Source organism: Meles meles, chromosome 1, assembly GCF_922984935.1.
Source record: "Meles meles chromosome 1, mMelMel3.1 paternal haplotype, whole genome shotgun sequence".
NCBI lineage: Eukaryota > Metazoa > Chordata > Mammalia > Carnivora > Mustelidae > Meles > Meles meles.
The window spans coordinates 205,328,378-205,350,357 of NC_060066.1; the positions used below are offsets into that span (position 1 = coordinate 205,328,378).

Consider the following 21,980-nt stretch of genomic DNA (forward strand, 5'->3'; position numbering starts at 1 on the left):
TAGGGTCCCTACAGGGACCCCCGAGTGGGAAGGGTGCCTAGTGTCCAAGGGCTGGCTCTCATCCTCAGGGCTTGAGAGAAAGCCTGGGGAGAAGAGCTAAGTCAGGCAAAGCCTCAAGATGGATGGGTTCTGACTCCTGAGGTCTCTTCTGAATCCTGCTCCCGACTAAGGAGCCCAGCCTGGCCTTAGCCTCCCTCGGCTCCTAACACAGACTTGTTTATTTATTAAGCACCTGTTGCGAGCCCAGCTAAGGAAAAGAGGAAATCTCTGATGAAAAGAGACAGAAGGTACCCTGACAGACCCTGCCCCACAGTGTCCCAATCCCCCAGACAAGTCCCAGTCCCGGGGGGAGCTGGGGAGATTGGCCACCAAGGGAGCAGACATCTGGCCAAACAGTCCTCTTGGGTTTGCATAAAAATCACGACGGAGCCCGTTCAGAACGCCAACCCTAGACCCCACGCTGAGAAACCCGAGGAGGGCCCAGATCCCCTGCTCAGGCTGTGCCATCTTCGGCAACTCAGTTGACCACTCTGGGCCTGCAGGCTACTCTGCACTCCGTCCGGTCGCCGCGAGGGCGAAATCCCTTCCCGCGCGAGGGCCGCAGGGACGGTGTCGGGCCCACAGGAAGCCGCAGCCGGGAGCTCCTGTTGTGGGGACGGGGGGAAGGGCCTCCGGCGGCGGTCCAGCCGGAGGGGCGAGGGGACGCGGCACAGGGGCGCCCGCCGGGGCCTCAGGCCGCCACGCCTGGCAGGCCCCCGCCGCGCCCGGCCCCCAGCCCGCGAGAGCCGGGTTAGGGTCTGGAGCGGAGGGCAGGCAGGATGCCCGCAGAACCGGGGGGTGCGGGGACGCGGCGACCGCACAGGGCTTCCCAAGGGCCCGGGGACAACGGCTCCGGCCCGCCCCCTGGCGCGCTCCCGCCTTCCCGCCCGCGCGCGCCGCCACCTCAGCCCTGCGGCCTTCGTCCGCCGAAGCGCGCGCCCGCGGCCTCCTACCTTCGCGCGCCTCCGTCGCCGCCGCCGCCGCCGCCGCCACCGCGGGCGCCGCACAGGCCGGGCGGGGCGGGGCGGGGCGGAGCATGGGCGGGGGCGGGGACTGTGGGGGGAGGGGCGTGTCTAAGGGCGTGTCCAAGGCGGGGCGGGGCCGAAGGCCGTTTCTCTGGAGGGACCCATGCCAGTGCCCCCGCGGAGCCCGGGGCGAAGGGTGCGTCTGGTCCCTGGGCCCCGGGGTGGCGGCAGCCCTGACCCAGGCAGCGCCCTTAAACTATGGAGCGCTAGCTGGTGGCGGGTACTGGGTTGAGGACTTTTCCAGCTCGGTCTCACTTGGGGCCCCGGACAATCCAGCAAACAGGGATTATTCGCTCCTGCCGCAGAACAGAAAATGCCCACACTCAGGGGCAGAATCCCGCTGTGGTCTCGCTTTTATTCCCTGGCCCGGCCTTGAAGGTCTAAAACTCAAGATCTGGCCTCCGCCCGTCGCCAGCCAGACTGAGGGGGCAATCCCGCCTGCGCCTTCAGAGCCCACAGTACTGGGGCTTTGATGACTGCACCGCTAGGAGAACGCTTGCCTGATCGCCCTGCAACCTTGCCTGAGGCACCCTGGCCTCAGTTTGTTCATCTGTGAAATGGCAGAACCCATCTGCTACCCACTCTTTCTCTCAAACTCATGTGCCTTGCCCAAATGGGATAGGGACCAGACCATAGAGGAAACCATGCCTTTTTGTTTTGTTTTGTTTGTAATCTGCACCCAAAGTGGGTCGCAAACTCACAACCCTGGAATCAAGAGTCTCCGGCTTCACAGGCCCTCGGAGAAAACCATGCGTTGGGAACTAAGCTGCGCTCTCTAGATTCTATCTGCCCATTGGGGCTCAATCTCGCTCTCTTCTCCAAAGCATTGAATCAAATCGTCCATTTTCAAAGGGGGAGGCAGGTCTGAATCTCTAATGCAAAGAGAGGGGTGTGGTTGGTTTGAAAAAGCATGTTTAGTTTTATGATTTTTCAAAAGATTTTATTTTTTATATGACAGAGAGCACAAGCAAGGGTAGAGGCAGAGGGAGAGGGAGAAGCGAGCTCACACTGAGCAGGCAGCCCCATGGTGGGGCTCGATCCCGGGACCCTGGCATCAGGACCTGAGCTGAAGGCAGAAGCTTAACCATCTGAACCACCCAGGTGCTCCTAACTTGATGATTTTATATTTGGAAAACAGTCAATAGGTGGGCAGGAGGGGGCGAGTGGGAGTTTTCTCTTTGTGAAAGAAGAGCCTGGGTTTTATAACTGAGAAACGACATTTGAGGCTGCCAACGTGGCATTCTAGCCCTGACACCCTGGGATGGCGCAAGCGAGGCTGTGGCCTGGGCCGGGACTATGAGCTATTGGTCCAGAAAGGTTTGGGTCAATCCTTAGTGTTTGGGGTTGGGGAGGTGGAGCTGTGAGGTTGGGAGAGCAAGGGCACAAAGGAGAGGGCTGACTGACGTCTGCCAGTAAGCACAGCTGGCTCCTAGGCACCCTAGCATGGCCCAGGTCTGTGTCACCCTGTCTGGAGTCCCCAGACTTGCGGGATCCCTACCCAGGCCCTGACAGGCTCATAGCCTCCCCAGTCCACTGCTGATCCTCAGTGTCCTTGCAGAGCCCTCACTCCAGAGTGCTCCTCCCAGCGCCAGGCTCCGAGCTCAGGCCCCCGTCCCTGTCCCTCCCTCCAACAGACCTCCTGTTGCCTCCACCGGGGGTCCCTTGGTCACCAGCATGTGCACCTCGAAGGCAGCCTACACCGGCTCTGTACCACACTGTGCTGGCTGCTTTGGCTTCCATTTTCTCATGCTATCCTCAGTCCCCTCTGAATGCTCTTGACACAGGATCTAGGCTACGAAGCAGGTGCTAGGATTATTTCTATTTTACAGATGAGGAAACCGAGACTCAGAGTACGTACGGTCACTCACTCAATGATACTCGGCAGGGAGTTCAGTAGCTTTCAATCCCACCTTCTTTCCTCTATACCATGCAACCTGATAGGAGTCGTTGGGAGGGACAGCAAGCACAGCGACTCTCTCCTGACCCTCTTATCCCAGAGCTCACAGGACCCTGCTGCAGGGAGTCCCATATGTACCTCTGGCCCCCCCTCTCTGTGCCGAGTCAGTGGCTCTGCTCAGCTCAGCCTGGCTAGTTCATCTGAGTCCCCAGAAATGCTGCCCACTGGTCACCCAGCCCGAAAACCAGACGGTGCTCAGCCCAGCGACCCCCAAGATCAGCCACCCAAAGGGAGTCGTGCCGGGGGCTCACCTGCTCACTGCAGAGGGTTCTAAATCTGCAGCTCAGGTAACTGGAAAACAAGCGACTGGAATTGCCACCCCAGGGTTGCTAGGGCCAACTGCCTGCCAAATCCGGGTGCTAGGCTGGGTTGGACTCTGCCCACCATCCGTAAAACCACATTAACCAGGAAGCTTAGAGGACGAGGCATTCTGATTGACTGGTTTCACTGGATATCTTAACGGTAACTTGCAAAGTCTTTCTGTAAGATCCAACTTGGATAGCAAAAAATTAGAAAGAAAGGTTCAGCACTAACTTATATAATCTTGGGTGGTTTCTTTATTTTTTTTAAAGGTTTTATTTATTTATTTGACAGAGATCATAAGTAGGCAGAGAGGCAGGCAGAGAGAGAGAGAGAGAAGGAAGCAGGCTCCCTGCTGAGAAGAAAGCCCCACGTGGGGCTCGAACCCAGGACCCTGGGATCATGACCCAAGCCAAAGGCAGAGGCTTTAACCCACTGAGCCACCCAGGGGCCCCTTGGGTGGTTTCTTTAATGGAAAACTGTGAAATCATTCCAAATGTTAGAGAAGAACATTCAATGCCTGGAGAAATGGTTACAAGTTATTAAGTGACGTGTTTCAGAACACTAGACAGAATAAGGCCCTATCTGTAAAAAAATAAGATTTATTGGGGCGCCTGGGTGGCTCAGTGGGTTAAAGCCTCTGCCTTTAGCTCAGGTCATGATCCCAGGGTTCTGGGATCGAGCCCCACATCAGGCTCTGCTTAGCTGGGAGCCTGCTTCCTCCTCTCTCTCTGCCTGCCTCTCTGCCTAGTTGTGATTTCTCTCTGTCAAATAAATAAAACATTAAAAATAAAATAAAATAAAATTTATTTTCGGCTTATATATATAATAAGATGAGAAGACACTAAAATGCTCACTCTGCTCTGTGTCTTTGAGTGTTGATATAACAAATGACCTTTTAAATGTAGATTTTTTTCTTCCTTCTTCTTTTTTTTAAGATTTTATTTATTGGGGCGCCTGGATGGCTCAGTGGATTAAGCCGCTGCCTTCGGCTCAGGTCATGATCTCAGGGGCTCTTTTTTTTAAGATTTTATTTATTGGGGCGCCTGGATGGCTCAGTGGATTAAGCCGCTGCCTTCGGCTCAGGTCATGATCTCAGGGTCCCGGGATCGAGCCCCGCATCGGGCTCTCTGCTCTGCAGGGAGCCTGCTTCCCCCTCTCTCTCTGCCTGCCTCTCTGCCTACTTGTGATCTCTCTGTCAGATAAATGAATAAAATCTTTAAAAAAAAAAAAAGATTTTATTTATTTATTTGACCCAGAGAGAGAGAGACCACAAGTAGGCAGAGAGGCAGGCAGAGAGAGAGGGGGAAGCAGGCTCCCTGCTGAGCAGAGAGCCGGATGCAGGGCTCAATCCCGGGACCCTGAGATCATGACCTGAGCCGAAGGCAGCGGCTTAACCCACTGAGCCACCCAGGCACCCTTTCTTCTTTTCTTTGAAAAGATGGTATATTTACATGGTTCAGATTCAGAAAGTTACAAAAGTATCTCCTGGTATCCAGCATCTCTGTCTCCCAGGCACTCAGCCTCTTGTGTAGGCAACTTGTGGGGTGCTATTTCCTGTGTATCTTTCCAGAGATATTTTATGCTCATAAAGCTTTCCCTTCCCATTTATGCAAAAGAGTATATTCTATCTACACCGTATTCTGTATGTACCTTGCTGCCTACCCTTGATATAACTCAGTGATAGTTCCTTACAACTACATAGAGTTTTTTTTTGTTTTTTTTTTTAAGATTTATTTGACAAACAGAGCGAGCACAAGCAGGGGGAGCAGCAGGCGGAGGGAGAAGGAGAAGCAGGCTCCCCGCTGAGCAGAGAGCCCTCCGGGGGTGCGGTTCGATCCCAGGACCCCCGACCTGAAGGCAGACACTTAACCGACTGAGCCACCCAGGTGCCCCTATAAAGAGCTTTTTTATTCCGTTTCCCCCCCCAAAATCTAGTATTCCACTATATGGATGTATCTAAATTTATATAACCCATCCCTTACTGATGGATCTTGGAGTGGGTGGACTGTGGTAAGTTGAAATGTGTCCTCCCAATGTTCAAGTCCCAACCCCAATACCTGTGAATATGACCTTATTTGGAAATAGGGCCTTTGCAGATGTAATTAAGGATTTTGAGATAGAATCATCCTGGGTTTTTGGTTTTGTTTTTTTTTTTTTTAAAGATTTTATGTATTTATTTATTTGACAGAGAGGGAGAGCGCACGAGACAGAGAGTGCACAAGCGGGGAGGCAGTGGCAGGCAGAGGAGAAGGAGAAGCAGCTCTCCACAGAGCAGGGGGAGCTTGATGTGGGACTTGAACCCAGGACCCTGAGATCATGACCTGAGCCAATGGCAGTCACTTAACCAGCTGAGCCACCCAGGCACCCAAATTGTCCTGGGTTTAACGTCCACCTAAATTCAGGGGTGGGCCCTAAATCCAGTGCAGGTTGTCCTCAGAGATGGGCTCCTGCTCCTACAAAGCAAGGAGTGATTTGGGATGATCGCTAATTTCCTCTGTGGTTTTGTTTTTGTACCTGCGTTACCTCTGTAATCCAGAAGACATTAAAGTATCTGTGAACGTTCAAGCTGCAGTAAGGAAAAACTGGTCTTCTCCCAGTTCCGGTCCATTCTGCCCACAGAGCATGGCACCCTCCTGTCACAGTCTGCTCAGAGAAATCAACACCTACTATGTGCCAGTGAGGCCTGGAGGTGCTTCTAATCACCTAGGAGGCAAGGCCCCGCCCTTGACCTGTCATTTGACACCTGCCCTGTTATGGCTTTCATGGGAACTCCCACAGATTAACCCGGTCTTCCAAGCCTGCCCCGGGAGGCAGCACTGGTTGGATCCGTCTGATTAGAAGCATGGATGCTGGAGCCAGACGCCCGGGTTCTGATCCCAGCTCTGCCACTCAGCAGCTATGGGACTTCGGGCAAACTACCTCATCTCATTGCTTCAGTCTTGTCATTTGTAAAACAGCTGAGTACCTACCTCGGAGGGCAGATGTGATGGCAAAACGAGTTTTAGGCCAAGTGCATGGATCAGTGCCTAGCACAGAGTAAGCATCATCCAGCTATCGCTGCTGGCAACATAAAGGGGGAGAGGAAGCCCAAAGGAGCATGGGAAGTGAGCTACCAAGGCCACAGAAGCCTCATATCTGTCCAGATACTTTTCTCCAAGACTCCCACTTCAAACATGTTTTGCTCACTTCTTGTCTTAGTGATCTATTGCTATCTAACAGGATTCCCACAAATGCAGCAGTTCAAAACATTTACTGGCTGTTTCTCTGGGTCAGGTGTCTGGGTACAGCTGCAGCCAGGGCTTGGCCAGGGCATGGGGCTCATCTGAACGACCAGCTGGGCAAGGAACCGGCTTCCAGGCTCCCATGGTTTGCGCAGGGCTCCCTTCCTTGCGGCCTGCTGGCCCAGGGGCTGTGGTCTCCTGCAGGCTGTCAGCCTGAGGCTGCCCTAGCTCCTCGCCTCTTTGACCCTCCAACCGTGGCGGGACACACAGAGCAGCTTGTTTCTCCAAAGCCAGTGACAGAGGGTCTCTGTCTGGACAGATGTCCTGACAGCAGGACTGATGGGATGTTCTGTAACGTGATCATGGAAGCCACATTTTGTCCTCTTTGCCTTATTGTGTGTTGCTTAGAAGCCACGGGTCTGGCCGACGCTGGAAGATTCCTGGAGATGGGCACACCTGGTGGTGGCAATTGGGGGAGCCACGCTCATCTGGGAGCGCATTCAACTCCCCCTGCTCTGTAGACCCCACCCCACCCCCTTGTTAGCTCCAGTCAGGTGTCTGAAGAGAAGCCTGGTTTGGCAGTGCGGATTTTGGTAGGTTTTTCCCAGCCAGGCTTCCAGGTGGTGATGGAGAACACCAAACTGTTTTATTACCCGCCCCCCAACCCCTCAGGATCTGTCAAGGTGTTTTTCCGGTTAGGCCCTTGATGGCTGCTTCACCAGCCGCCTCACCACCCCCATTAGGAGTAACGGTTTTCTGGTTCTAGAGGAAGGTCATTAAGGCCAAACTATGGCACGTGGGCACGAGCTAGTGCGGCTAGGCCTCCTGGACTGACCCCTGAGTTAAGGAAGGAGCCTAACAAGGACAGCGCCCAGACCTGAAAGCCAGGTCCAGCTCCAGAACCCGAAAGCCCACCTCCAAGGAAAGGAAACTTCCGCTCAAGGAAGAGTTCAAGGTGAACGTCCTTTCCAGCCTCCAAGCACTCAGGAAGGAAGATGGGATGTAAAGGGCAACAGACATAAGGTATCCCACTCCAGACTCCTCTGCTGCTAACTCCTTACTCTTACTCGAAGGGCAGAGGACCCTTCATTCTCATCTTCTATGTCCCTCCTTACACGGTTTATTAGCCAGAACAGCTGTTTCCATAACCAACGAAAACTGCAGCTTTCTTACCGAACCCTCGAGCACGGGAAGTGCTGGGGCCTTTAGTTTGTTGCTTCTGCTTGCCTGTTACACCCTTCCTATTTGGGAGTGGTTTCCCTGGTGAGGTCTTGGGGGGAAGCAGGGGCCCCCTCCCACATTACAAGCTAAAAATGTCCCAGTGCTCTTCTAGACGCACAGGGGAGACGTTAACTGGTTGCCTTCGGGCAGTAAGACCCAATTCTCTTATTCTGCCTCAAGTGACACCCTGGCACCAGACTTTAAATCTGGACACACGATCAGCAGTGGGAAGTGGCTGTGAGTCTAGCTGCGGCACCCTGGATGGCTTAGTGGCCGTGCTGCCAAAAGCAGGCGCATCTTTGACATACACGGACAGAAGTAAAAATATTTATTTATCTTCGGAATCAGGTCCCACAAAAAGGCCAACACTTTTTTTTTTTTCAGTTGTCTTGACCCTTCAAAAAAAACCGATCTTCAATTAAGAGGTAAAGTATGTTGATAAAAAGCAAAATTTCGAGGTGTGCTCAGATAAAATTATTTCTCATCAACCAGTAAAACAGGCAACCCTAGTCTTCCAGTTCACTCAGAACTCCTTCCGTCATGTACAGTTTCTGAAGGAGAAAAGAAAGTAAGAGGTTGTCTGCAGATAAGGCACTTCAGAAACCACACCAAGGAGAAAACCCAAGGCCCCTGGGAACGGCGCTGGGGGCCCGTGAACCCAGAGAGCTGTCAGTGGACAGGATGGCTGGACCGCCCACCGCCATGAGAACAGTTCCAGCGCCTGCCTCAGCCTGCACTGCCCACGTGGTGACCCGGCAGCCCGGCCACTTAGCCAAGAAGGAACAATGCTTTCTGAAGCTCAGAGCAGCTCCTACGGCGGATGGGGCCGGATGCTTTCCGAGGTCCCTGCTGGGACATCTTGCGGGAGCAGTCCCTTTTGCAAAGACGAGTTAGTGCAGATCAGCACGTTAGCAAAGCAAATGAAAAAATTTTTAAAAGCTGGTTAATACTCTTGATTTCCCTCCTGATTATCTGCTTGAGCTGCAGCCTATCAGGACGGAATCCCCCCTCTGAAGGCACCGTGACATGGCTACCGCCAACGAGCGTGCAGAAAACCTTCCCTCTGGCCAGTGGCCACCGGACATCTGTAACCACTGAGAAGGGCCCAGCCGAGGCCAGGCAGCATGCTCAAGCCCTTCTTTCGCTCTGGGGGCTTCTGTTTAATATGGGTCACGTGATGGAAGCAGCAATCTCAGCGTCTCTCATGTCAAGAGATGGACAGGGACAGGGATGCTGGGCTTTCCTCCTCGAGTCCCAGGAAACAGTGTGACACTGTGCCCATTTACTGCTGAACACGCCAGTCTGCCAAAGTTGGGTGAGGAGGAGAGGGGAGGGTCATGCTCCAAACAGAGGCTGGCCGGGGAGTGCTTCGTCCTCCTTCCTTTGGCCCAGGTGACGTGGCTTCTTTCCAGAAATTGTATGAGGAAAAAGAGGGACTACACTCAGATCAGAACTGGACCCAGCCTGTACCTGGTTGAGTCTGGCCGGAGGTCGACCTGTAAAAGGAAAAAAGGGAGGGGTGGGAGAGGTCAGACATTTGAAAATACAAAGTCAGTAAAATGAGGCTTCTCTCTGGGCAGAAAACGCTCCAAGAAGTCAGTCCCTGAATGTTCTAGAGCAGGGGTCAGTAAACTACAGCCCAGGGACCAAATCTAGTCCTCTGTCTGTATAAATAGTTATTGGCACACAGCCACGCCCACTCATTTACACACCATCTATGGATGCTTTTGAGCTACAAAGCAAAACCAAGTAGAGACCATGAGGTCTATAAAGTCTAAACCATCTGTCTTTACAGTAAACACAGGTGCTGAGTCCTGTCCTACAGCCCCTCCCCATAAACAATGGTGCAGTCAGTTTTTAGTGTCTTTTCCCCTTGACTCCAAGGAAAGGCTTGAAGTTTTATTGAGGCGGAGAATGCAAGAGGGCCGAGGCTAGATCCAAGGTTAACTCAGTCCAGTGTTCTGGGAGAGCTGGGGCGGGGTTAGGGAGTGTGGAGCGGAGGAAGAGGGGGAGCAGCTACTGGGGCAAGCAAAGGCGGTTGGAAGACCAGAAAGAGTTACAGCATAGCCCCAGGTCACCTAGCAGTAGAGAGCAGCAAAAACCCTTCAGGAAGCGAAGTAAGCCACCCAAAGCAGGCACTCTGGGGCTCTGCCCTCTGGCTGGCCAGAAAACATCCAAGTCTGAGTTGTTGCTCCAAACACCAGAAGAAAAGCATATGGAACAATCCCAGGTTTCTAGGGACACAGCCCTGGCCCCAGTCCCACCACAAGAACGTGACCCTCTCCTCACCCTGTGGATTTGGTAAAGTCTCCCCAGATGTCGGTGGTGGCAGTCGTGGCAGGCCTGGGTTGCGGCCAGGATACGGTGGCTCCTCCTATTGACGTCCCCAAATCCGCCGGCAGGGAGAGAAGGAAAGGAGACACAGGAGTCAGAGATCTCTCTTTCTGGTCTCAGTATCAGTCTCATGATTCCAGGTGGCCGAGAAAGACACACAGAGACCCGCTTTGGGACAAAAAATAAACAAACAAACAAACAAGCTGCCACATTTCTATCTGCTCATGAGCCCTTGAGGGCTCCTGGAGAAAAGTGGGAAACCACATACACCCGAGGTGGAGCGCAGGGTGCCGGTGAGGACAAGTCACACATCATCCATCACTCATACTGACTCACACTGACCAAGCTGAGGTCTTCAACCGTTTATGTTGGCAATCTGTTTAAAATTCACACGCTCCCACCCTGGCTTCTTTTTTTTTTTAAGATTTTCTTTATTTATTTGACAGAGATCACAAGCAGGCAGAGAGGCAGGTAGAGAGAGAGGAAAGGAAAGAGGCTCCCTGCCGTGCAGAGAGCCTGATGCGGGGCTCCATCCCAGGACCCCGGGATCATGCCCGGAGCCAAAGGCAGAGGCTTAACCCAATGAGCCACCCACGCGCCCCATCCGCCCTGGCTTCTTGAATGGAAAATGCCCACCACAGAATGCAAGGTCATCCTCACGTAAAGCCCCTCTGACCAGGGTCTGGATCGACTAATTGAAAAAGTTATGCTCCAGACACGTGCCAAGTGCTGGGACCCAAACTAGTTACAGTTTGGGGCAGGCCTTCCAGAAGAAGTAACACAGAGCCCCAAGGTGGGGGCACACGGGGCAGCCAGGCAGGCTTCTGCGCTCATCCAGCACCGCCCTCCAGGCTGCTGTCCCTGCTGAGGGCTCTGTGCCCTCCTCCCTCCACCCTCCCACCAATTTGCTATTTCTAATCTGCTCTGGGCAGGGTGACCAGATAACAGCAGGGCCCTCAAGGATTCAGTTTTACAGCTCACCAAATGCCTGCCAAGTGCTTACAGTACATTGTCCCATTCAGACCCATCACAGTCCCTGGGGGAAGACAGGCCAGGACCAACTGTGTGACTCAATGCACATCCCTCAAATCGGTTTCCTTATCTCATGCGGGGGTGAGGGACGGTACAGTGACTACTTCACAGAACCGGCTTGGGCTGCAGCAGTTAATACGGTGGTAAGCTTGGAGAAGGCCCAGCACGTGGTGGTGATAATGACCACAGTAGTGGAAGGAGACTTAACGAACACAAGCACTTAGTGTTTTAGGTATCGTTCGCAAGTGCTACACACGGATTAGCTCACTGAACCCTCACAGGAAACCCACACTGAGCGTTATCATGAACCCCCCCTCCAGCCTAGAGATCAGAAAACCAAGGCCCAGAGAAGCAGACAATCAATCTTCTATCACACAGTGGGTAAGCCAGAACGTGAACTCAGCCAGTCTGGTTTTAGAGGATATACTAAGTGCTCAACAAACGGTAGCTCTTCGTGGCTCATTATCTGGCAGCATGCTGTCTGCAGACACACTGACTGCCTGTCTTGTACGTGAGAACATAAGCCCCTGGGGCGCCTGGGTGGTTTAACCCTCTGCCTTCGGCTCAAGTCATGATCTCAGGGTCCTGGGATCGAGCCCCGCATCAGGTTCTCTGCTCAGTGGGGACCCTGCTTCCCCCTCTCTCTCTCTGCCTACTTGTGATCTCTATCAAATAAATAAAATCTTAAAAAAAAAAAAAAAAAAAAAAGAACGTAAGCCCTTGGGGCACCCTGGATGGCCCAGTCAGTTGAGTGTCTACCTTTGGCTCAGGTCATGATCCCGGAGTCCTCCTGGAGTCCTGGGATCGAGCCCCTCATTGGGCTCTCTGCTCAGCCAGGAGTCTGCTTCTCCCTCTCCCTCTCCTTTGTGTGCACGCACTCTCTAATAGACAAATAAAATCTTTTTTTTTTTTTTTTAATCACTAGAGCAGGGCACCTGGGTGGCTCTGGCATTAAGCATCTGCCTTCAGCTCATGTCATGATCCCAGGGTCCTGGGATTGAGCCCCACATCGGTTCCCTGCTCAGTGGGGAGTCTACTTCTCTGTCTCCCTCTGCCGCTCCCCCTGCTTGTGCTAATACAAAAATTATTTTAAAAAAAGAATGTAAGCCCTTGAGGGGCACTTGGGTGGCTAGGCTGGCTGTGTCCAACTCTTGACTTTGGCTCAGGTCACGATCTCAGGGTCATGAGATCAAGCCCCACATTATGCTCTGAGCTCTGGGTGGAGTCTCCTTGAGATTCTCCCTCTCTGTGCCCTGGGCTCCTGCCTCCTACTAGATACGAGCAGACCATGTCTGTGTCACTCACCCACGCGACAAACACTGAGCATCCTCTAAGAACCAGGTGCCCACACACTGACGATTTCACAGCTAATCAGTGTCACAGCAAACAAGCTGCAGCCCCCGCCTGGCAGGGGTAGACAGAGGCACTGAGGGGGGAAGTGGCAGGCACCAGAGAACAGAGGAGCCCCTTACCCAGTCTGGGCAGGATCAGCTTCATGGTACCACAGACACGTACCAAATGATGGACAGCGTGAGTGAGGTGGGAACGGCACGGGCCCAGCTGCCGGGGGGAGAGGAACCTGCAGGCACAGCTTACTGACCTGAACTGGGACCAACTGCCGTCTGGACCAGGGATCCCCCCACAGACACCTGCTCCCCAGGGGGAGGGATCAGGGTAGAGGTTTTCCCCCCGGGGGGTGGGGGAAGCAGGCTCAGTCCTCCTGTGCTGGCGGGCCGTGCTCGGGGGGTCCCAGCTGCTCCTTCCTTCTTCTTCATGTTCTGAGGAGAGGCGAGGAATGCAAACCAGTCAGTTCTGCTGGGGACCCCTGCTTATCGGAAAACCCCACTAAGAGGGCCAAGGTGGCCCCCAATCCCCAAACGTCTGTATAACCAAAAGATGGTCAAGAGCCATCCAGCACTCTGTGAGTGCTGGTCAAGGCATCACAGTTCCAGAGCGATCCCAAATACATCTCATATGCAAACTCAGCCCTAGCTTGATTAAGCAACGGGGAAATACAAATGAAAACTTTAAATCAAAACGAGTGCTGTGTCATGAAACAGGCACCGGAACGGCTGGGATGTAGACTGTCAGTACTGACAAGGACGCGGAGCGAACAGAAGGCTCCCTCATACATGGCTACCTGAACTGCTGACCCTGCAATTTCCCTCCTGGAAACAGACCCCACGGAAACATACTCATGGCACCGAAAGACATGCCCTTGGATGTCCACAGCCACACCATTCGGAATAGCTCCAAACTGGCAATTACCCAGTGTCCATCGTCGGTTAAAGAATAACACTGGGGGCACCTGGGGGGCTCCGTCGGTTGAGCCTCTGACTCTTGGTTTGGGCTCAGGTTGTGATCTCAGGTCGGGGGATCCCGTGGGGCTCTGTGCTCAGCAGGGAGTCTGCTGGAGAGGGTCTCTCTCCCTCTGCCCCTCCCCACCTCGAATAAATCAATCAATCTTTAAAAAAAACAAACCAACCCACAAACAGTAACACTATGACACATGCTCACAACGGAATGAGCTACTGCAGTCACAACGGACAAGCTGCGAGCAACCACACAAAGGTAGATTTTGTTTCAAAACAAAATCCAGGGCATTCAACATCAGGACGGTGGTGACTCTGTCATGTGGACAGAACAGGAGATGGGCTTCCAGAATGCTGATAATCTCTGCTTCTTGATCTCGGGGCTAGTTTGTGTGGGTCCATTTGGTTTTCAAAGATTCACTGAGTTCTGCATTTATGATGTGTGCACTTTCCTGTATGTGTATCATACTTCCATAAAACGTTAAAAAAAGGCGGGGGGGGGGGGGTGTCTAGCTGGCTCAGCCAGTTAAGCATCTGACTTCGGCTCCGATCATGACCTCAGTGTCTTGGGATCGAGCCCTGCACTGGGCTCCCTGCTTCTCCCTTTCTTCTCTCCCTCTTTCCCTGCTTCTGCTCTCTCTCAAGTAAATAAATAAAATCTTAAAAAAAAAAAGACAAAATTAAAAAGCAAAAACCTGAGCCCCGATGTGAGCCAGAAACCAGTGTAAGTTACAAAGATGAAGACAAGGTTACCCCCTTGTAATCCAAGACCACAGCCCTGAAGCCAGAACCCTCAAAGCCCTCAGTGAGAGTCCACCTGGGCTGGTTACTTTCAGCTTTATGACCTGGGCAAGTCCCTTAAATTCTCTAAGCCTCAATTTCCTTGCCTGTAAAACGGGAGAATGTTTAATTCATGTAAGTGCCTAAAAACACTACCTGGCACACAGGTGATGCTCATTAAATGTTAGTTTCCTCCCAGCAAGAGAGGAGTCACACCCCGACCAGTCCACTGGACATGACCTGTATTTTCTGTTAAGGGCCAGTTGGCCAACGTCAAAGGTCCCAAATCATCACCAGCATGAAGCAGAAAAGAGGAGAAAGAGATAGTCAATAAAGAGGAAGTAAAGAGGAAGAGCATTATCTTAGGGTTACAAACTTTCTTCAAAAACATTCCCATGTGGTCCGTGGATCCCCCAATCACTCCAACCCCACTCCCTGCAGTCAGGTGAGGACCCAGTCCGGACACCCAGCCCGCCCTACCTTTTCCCGTTCTCCACAGAGGCTAACAAGCGGAAACCCAGAGGCAGGGCAGCTCAGGACGAGACACGGGACGTTAGGACACCACCACCACCACCAGCAGAAGCGGCTCAGGATTCCCAGTGCCCACCTCAATGCCTTCCTGTCCAGAGCCCTCCCTACTCTTCCTCGAGGAGCAAGGCCAGGACGCAGCTGACCCCCACTCTAACAACCTGGTCAGAAACACCAGCTCTGGTGACAAGGGACTGATGCTTCTTCTCAACTCAGAGGCTTTGCACATGCTGATCCCTCTGCTTGAACTGCCTTTGATCTCCCTTCTTTACCTTTCTTACAGGTCACTTTTTCCAGGAACCCTTCCTCACTTCCCTTAACTATGGGCTGTGTGCCCCTCCTCTAGGCGCTCACGGCACTGAGCGTGTCCCCTCCCCTCCCAGGCTGTGGTCACATCTCACCTCGCCCTTCTGTTTAACTCTGAGCTCCCCGAGAGCAGAGCTCTCTCATTCACCCCCAGCACAGGACCTGGCAAAAGGCAGCTGACCCACAAACATCTACTTAACCGATGGAACTCAAGTGTGGGAAAAGAAGGGTGGGCTCCGGGCCAGGGCTGGGGGCTGGCCAACAAAGCCAAGTGAGGTGGGACTCACCGCGATGTTGAGCTTGATGGTCTGGCCCTCTTTGAAGCCTAGGTCCAACTTGGGGCCCTGGTCTGGGTTCTGGGCCTGTTTTGCAAATTCACATTGCTGTTTCACCCACCTGGGGAGAGGACAGGAAGAAAAAGGTGAAGAAGAGACCCGCTGCCCTGCATTCCACTCCCTTATCCCACCTCCACCTGCCACCCGTCTGGGAAGAGGTTTTACATGGCAGAAAGAGCACACGCAGGCTTGGGAGCTGGGCCTGAATTCGAATCCTGACTCTGACACATAAGTAGCTGCAGGCAGATCAGTTCCTTCATCAACAAAATGGCATGACAGTTACGTAGGTGTAAAAGACAGCTCTGAAAATTCAGTGAGCTCATGGATGCAGACAAAGGTCCGCATCCCAGTCTTCCGGAAATCTGAGAACTGGCCCTCTCCTCCCTAGCACTTGGCATGTGGACCAGGACAACATATCCACACTCCCCACTCACAAGGACTCACAAGGTAGACGGTGAGACAAGACAGATGCCCAGGAAGTTGAGAGCAAGACAAAAGTACCCTCCACCCTCCATCTGATACCCGTCCAGCAGCCACCTGGGCAGGGACAGCAGGCCAGGGAAGAGCCAGGGGTGCCCACGTGAGTGGCTGCACACACGTCACTCGACAGCAGCCAGAGACGGAGGCCTGCAGGTGGCAGGGGAGCAGTTTCTCCTGCCCCGTCTTTCAGCTTTCGAAAGGACTCCCCGACAGTGGCCACCTGCCACCACTTACTGTATCACGAAGAAGCAGGCTCAGAAAGGCCCCAGGAGCCTCCCACAGACTCTAGCTCCTCTGGGGCCTGGTAAGGGAAGAGGTTTGGCACCTCAGAGGCTAGGCCAGCTGACCAGTGAGAGATGGGCATGGGGCAAAGGAGAAGACTGGAAAGCAGGGAAGGCGGCCTGTCCCCCAGGAGCAGTGAGTCTCTTGGGGGCTCTGCTAGCAGACGAATCCCACACAACCACCTAAGTATCCTAGGCTGGGAAACCATTCTGTCCCAGGAAAGCAAGGAAAGAGGCACGAGCACGGGTGTCTTGGAACCACTCACTTGAAGTGGTCCTGCAGTGCAACGTTGAAGTCAAAGGCGTCGCCTCGGTCCCCAAAGCCAATTCCAATAAACGCCCGGCGCCCTGGGGAACAACACAGGATTAATCCCACTTGCCAGCGGCAGAGGAAGCTCTTCTTACGAGAAGGAACCCCCGAGACCCGCACACACCGTTTCCATCTTCGATGCGGATAACGAAGTACCTGCTGGAATCCGTCACGCTCTCGACGGCCGTGCCAGGAAACTGATCCACCGGTGCCTGCGCAAAGAGCTCCCCTGGAAGCACAGGTTAGGGTGAGCCTGGAGCCCCCTTCCCGCCTGACATTTCTACCAAACCACTGCAGCCTTTTTCCTGAAAGGCAGCGAGGCAAACCTTACTCTGGGGTTCAAATCAAATCCATTCTGATGGAAGAGAAGACACAGACCTATAACCAAGCAATGGTTTAAGTCAGGAGTGGCCTGAAGATCAGACATAGCCCAAGGTTAATATTCTTGATTTAACTGCCAAACTCTTCAAAATCAAATTACATGCAAAATCATCGAGATTTCTGGTCTTCCCTGACAATCCAAACCTCTAGCGATGCTGGGACTCCATTCCCACAGAAGAGCTGGGCTGGAGCCCACCTGTCTGCACCGGAGCGCCCTGGAGCAGGCAGGCCCTGGTGCAGGTCCAGCCCCACCTCAGAAAAGGCCTGGAACCCGAGGCAGGACTGCAGAGGAGCCGCAGAACCCAGTGAAAGGGGCTTCGGCACCCACAGAAGAACCTGAAACAAGGACGCCTGGGTGGCTCAGTCAGTTAAGCAGCTGCCTTTGGCTCTGGTCATGATCCCAGGGTCCTGGGATCGAGCCCCACATCGGGCTCCTTGTTCAGTGGGGAGCCTGCTTCTCCCTCTGCCTGCCTCTTCCCCTGCTTGTGTTTTCTGTCTCCCTTCCTCTGACAAATAAATAAAATGTTAACAAGAAGGAGGTTCTGAAGCAGCTGACACGGGGCAAGAGGACCACTGGTTTTAAAAGGAGCCCCTGCCGAACGCATCCCTTGTCACTCCGGCTCTCTAGGCCCCTGTGCAGTGCACGCCCTCAGGCTGTTCTGGACTCGCACCGCTTCCACAGGTGCTTCTGGTACTCCACCGAGGCTCCTCTACTCAGGGCTGGGGTTCACAGGTGACTGCAATCAAGACTCAACTGACTCCAAACTGGTGGCCCTCGAGTCTGTAAATTCTTGGTAATTTCTCTACACCCCCTCCCCCAGCTTGGCCCCTGGGGATCTAGTACTCACCTGGACACCTTTGGCCTAGAGCAGTGATTCTCAACCAGCGGTGGTTTTGCCCCCCAACCCCACAGGGACTTGTGACAATGTGCAGAAACACTTTTGGTTTTTCACAGCCTGGGGGGTGCTCCTGGCATCTGGTAGGCAGAGGCCAGAGATGTTGCTACGGATCTGAAATTTGACCTGACAGTCCCAACACTCCCCTGGCCTAAATGCCACTAGCCTTAGCCGAGAAGGAGTGCAGAGTGAGAGTCAAGAGGACCCAGCAGGCCTGACCCCGAGACACGAGCACCCTAGGGCGGCTCCTGCAGGGGAGGCTCAGCTCTGGGCAGCCGCTGGGCCACCAGGCAGGCACCGTAAAGTCTGTTCCCAAGGCTCCCAGGAAGCAGCTGTTGCCATCCCTTGTGAGATCACCTGGGACAGCCCGGAATTGTCTGGCCTAGTCACAGCAGCTGTCTTTTCAAACTCTTCCGCAGCCAACACCCAGCCAGCCCCGTGTTCCAGAACGCATCAGTGCTCTGGGTCACCCTGCAGCTCACAACGCAGCTGGATAAATGTGTGCTCACTTCGTATTTCCAACAATCTTGTGAAGTAGGAGCTAACGTGATCCCCATTTCAAAAAGGAGGCCAAGGCACCAGCAGTCACGTGGCTTGCCAAAGGTCCCACGGCTCAGACACAAGAGACCAGTTCTCAGTGGCAGCGGTTTTGCCTGTGGCGCTTTACAGCCAGTCCTGCCCCACCCAGGAGAATCTTACACATTAGAAAAATAAATGACCGAACGCTGCAGCCCCCAACTGAGCAGCACCATGCCCGACCCCGGCTCTGGGGGCTGGGGCTCTTTTAGGCCGTGGTGGCCTCCACAGCTCACCCGGAGGCCCTGAGGGCACATGACTTCCAGACAGATTTCCCCTAAGGTGACATCTGCCAGCTGACCCCAACACAGCCCAGCCTGGCTTGTCCTTTCACCAAAGAAACAGCTGAGTAGGACAAGGGCGTGGTCAGTCTGGGGAGTTACCATTCAGTTGATAAACAGAATTTCTGAGCAAGGAGTCTCAGCTCTGCGGCACAGTGTTGTGCGTCTCCCCTGGCCAAGCTGGTCTTAAAGACAAACTCTGGGGCTTCCTACCTGAGACCAACTTGTCTGTCTCCTCTTCCTGGATTCCAAAATTAGCATGTTCTTAAGGATGCCCCCCACCAAAGACAGGTGCGTGACAGGAAATGCACCCTTTTGCACCTGGAGACCGGGCTTTCTACAATTAAAGGTGGGGGGGATGGAGGCGGCTTAGAGGTATAGCTGGGCCTTTAATTTCGAGGATCAGTTCCCATGACCCGAGTGGACTCGCCAGGGCTGCCTCTCCCTTCACAAAGTAGGAGGCACAGCATCTCAGCCCCATAAGGGCCTCCCTGGCCTTTACCTGAGGTCCTGTCCTCCAGCTTGATGTAGGCCACCTGCCCTTTTGCAGTGATCCGCAGCCGGCCACTCCATGATGGCTGGTCCAGCTGCCACTCCGCGGCCCTAAGGGGACAAAAACCATTGAGCCTCTGCTAGGGGGTCCTGCTCCATCACTCCAGGGCTGGGGACGGGAATGGGAAGGGCATGTGGGCTGCCTGCTCAGGACCAGAGGCTGGCAGACTTTCTCCGAAAAGGACCAACCCATCTCTGTCACAACTACCCACTCTGCTGTTGTAGGGGACAGCAGTGATACAGAGTACAGGAGCATCTCGGTGCTTTACGTATTTTATCTGAATGTCTGCTGCGGCGTGTGACTGTATTTCAGCGCAACTTTCTGGACACTAAAAACCTGCATTTCATGTAATTTTTGCATTAAGAGGTTTCTTTTTAAATGTTCCCCAACCACTATTTAAAAATATAAAAACCATCCTTGGCTTGTGAGACATACAAAAACACAGTGGGTCGCAGTTCGCCCGCCCCAGTTCTAGACTACAGAGACTTTTCTCAGAAGCAGGACTTCCAGTTTTCTTTCAGTAAAAGCAGCAGCTCCTGAGCCTGCTGTTTAAGACACTGCCAGGCTGGTGGCGAGAGTGACCATCTGGGACCAGTGAGACGATCTCCGAGGAAAAGCAGAGAGGGAGTAATCATTAGCAGAAAGAGAAAAAGAGAGCAACTATACACCTGAGAAAAGTGAATGGGTACCCAGGAAATTTAACCCCAAAGGTGTTCCAGGCCAAAAGAACCCCAGGAAACCACGGACCTATCACAATAGCTTCTTTGGGGACTTTTAAAGCAGTAACTTCACATTTTACTTCTAAAAAGCAATTCAGTAAAATCCCCAAATAGCAAGAACTTTGGGTGTTTTCAAAGGTTTTTCCTGGAAGTCCCTAAGCAACACCATTAACTACAGACACAGGTCTTTTTGAGGACCACACAAATGCAGACTCTGGATTCACAAGTCAGCTGACTCAGTTTCAGTTCCTCCTACTGGGGCAACACAGGTCTCAGATCCAAGCTAAGAGGGGCTCTTAGGGTCAAGGGCAGGGGCCGCCAGCTTCCTCCTTGCCAAACCAGCCAGCCGGACACTTGGGAACCTCACTCTTGCGGGGACCAGGAGGGACAAAACCCATCCTACTGAAGGGGATCAGAGTAGGCTGACCATCCTGGGTTTGGTGTCCAATCTCCAGTTTGGTAACAGAAAGCAGATGTGTTTTTGTAACGGCTTCTCTTGTTGCTTTCGAACTACTTTCAAGTTACACCATGGATATCACAGGTGTTCAAGAAAGTAATCTGTTGTCTAGAAAATCAGCCAGGAGTCTGTGTTAACACACCTGGAAAGTAACAAGAAGCCAGATAATGTGGCCACTCCACCATCCTTGCGATCGATGCAGGCCAATCCTGTATTTCCAAACCACGGAGACAAAAACACTGCCTTCAAAAGCGACTCCACCCCCACTCCAGGGGCACAAAATAGCCACAGACCGGGTTGTCTGTAACAGGTACATCTCCCCCCCCCCCCACCTTTTCATAGGTAATGCATAAGCTTGGTAACAAAATGCGAACAAAAAAGCATATCGCAAAAGGAAGTCTGCTTCCAACCCCCACTGCCCTCCCGTAGCGCCCTTTCCTGTGTTCCCTTCCAGACCCTACAAGCATGTCTATCCGTCTCGGGTGAACATTTCACCGGAGAAGCGCGATGCACTCCGCCCAACCGCCACCAGCTGTGATAAGGACTAAGGTTCGTGCGAAGGGACCTGGGCAGGGAGGGGTCCCCCGGCTCTGGCCATCCGCCTACCGCTCCCTCGGATGGGTCCTTTTGGCCGGTTTTGAGCTGTTTTCCTTCCCCTGGGGATTTCCGCCCGTGATAGGACCCCTCCCCCTTCAGGCTTCTCAAGGTTCCTCTCAAGGCCACCAGTTAGGGCTGAAAGAAAAGGGCTTGAGACACCACCACCCCGAACCACACTGAGGGTACCGGCTAGACACGGCTCCAAAGCCCTCCCCGCGCTGGGAGCCCCGTGCGCCGGACTGACACAGCCCCAAGTCTGGGTCTCCCTCCCTGCTCTGGCCTCGAACTGGGAGAAGCCTCAGCATTACCTCCCGCCTCTCCCCTAAACCGGCCGGAGCCGTCCTCGGCTCCCATGGTGGGCGTGTCGGGCGGCGGGGAAGCGGTTAAGTCGGGGTTAGCCTGGCCCGGCGGCAAGCAGTCACCTGTAACCACGGTTGGTGGCTCGCGGCGGGATGCGGTAGACGTGGACCTCCGGCTTGACACAGAGGACCGACTCGTACTCTCCCTCCTCCATCTCGACACCCGGAGCCCACCGGACTTCCGGCCCCTTTCCAGCCGCGGGGCCGGAAGCGGCTCGACTCTATGACCCTGCTCAGGCTAGAGCGGCAACTTGCGGGCCTCAGCACGTCCGTCTCCCTCCCGCCCTCTGCTGGCGACTCTGGCTCAAGACACGCGGCGGGCGGATCCTGGAGCTCTGCGCTGAGGGACAAGAGCTTTTAGGGGCTTTGGGCTCGTAGGAGGCCTTATGCGCAGCAGAGAAAACTTCAGTGCCGACCCCGCTGCAGTCCATTGTCTGGTTGTGGGTCATCCCCATCCCCTCAACACTTACACCTGCATCCCAGCTGGCTGAAATTCAAAGCTGCATCTACCTACACAGCTCACCCTGAAGCCAATATGGCCTCCAGCCTCTACTTCCCTGGGCTCGTCCTGAACGTCCTGCCTTCTCCTGACTCTAGAAACCTCCACTGAGGCTCTTCCAACCAGAGAGAGGCTTACCTGACCCACCGCTACGTGGGGCGCCACCCTTATCCTCCCCCACCACGTGCCCAGCGGGAC

The 21,980-nt window shown here is 53.8% G+C and overlaps 1 protein-coding gene across 2 annotated transcripts; it reads right to left on the reverse strand.

The window, feature by feature from the left end:
* Positions 1-8,077: 8,077 nt before the first annotated feature.
* NECAP2 (NECAP endocytosis associated 2) lies at positions 8,078-21,463 on the reverse strand. 2 transcript variants are annotated; one of them, XM_046021915.1, is made up of 8 exons: positions 21,347-21,463; positions 19,101-19,201; positions 16,589-16,693; positions 16,421-16,502; positions 15,346-15,454; positions 12,733-12,910; positions 10,056-10,140; positions 8,078-9,262 (listed from the first exon to the last, which is right to left on the reverse strand). In XM_046021915.1, exons 1-8 carry the CDS (start codon positions 21,436-21,438, stop codon positions 9,214-9,216), a joined length of 801 nt encoding a protein of 266 aa, XP_045877871.1. In that variant the 5' UTR covers positions 21,439-21,463; the 3' UTR covers positions 8,078-9,213. The 2 variants fall into 2 exon arrangements, with proteins under 2 accessions (XP_045877871.1, XP_045877882.1); XM_046021926.1 differs by lacking the exon at positions 10,056-10,140.
* Between the last annotated feature and the right edge of the window lie 517 nt (positions 21,464-21,980).

Bases quoted from the DNA above. Each gene is read 5' to 3' on its own strand.
- NECAP2 (XM_046021926.1), bottom strand. From the start codon at position 21,438: ATGGAGGAGGGAGAGTACGAGTCGGTCCTCTGTGTCAAGCCGGAGGTC. The intron at 19,202-21,346 runs GTGACTGCTTGC...TTGTCCCCTTAG, and splicing joins GCCACCAACCGTGGTTACAG to GGCCGCGGAGTGGCAGCTGG. The intron at 12,911-15,345 runs GTGAGTCCCACC...GCCTCTCCTCAG, and splicing joins CCATCAAGCTCAACATCGCG to AACATGAAGAAGAAGGAAGG.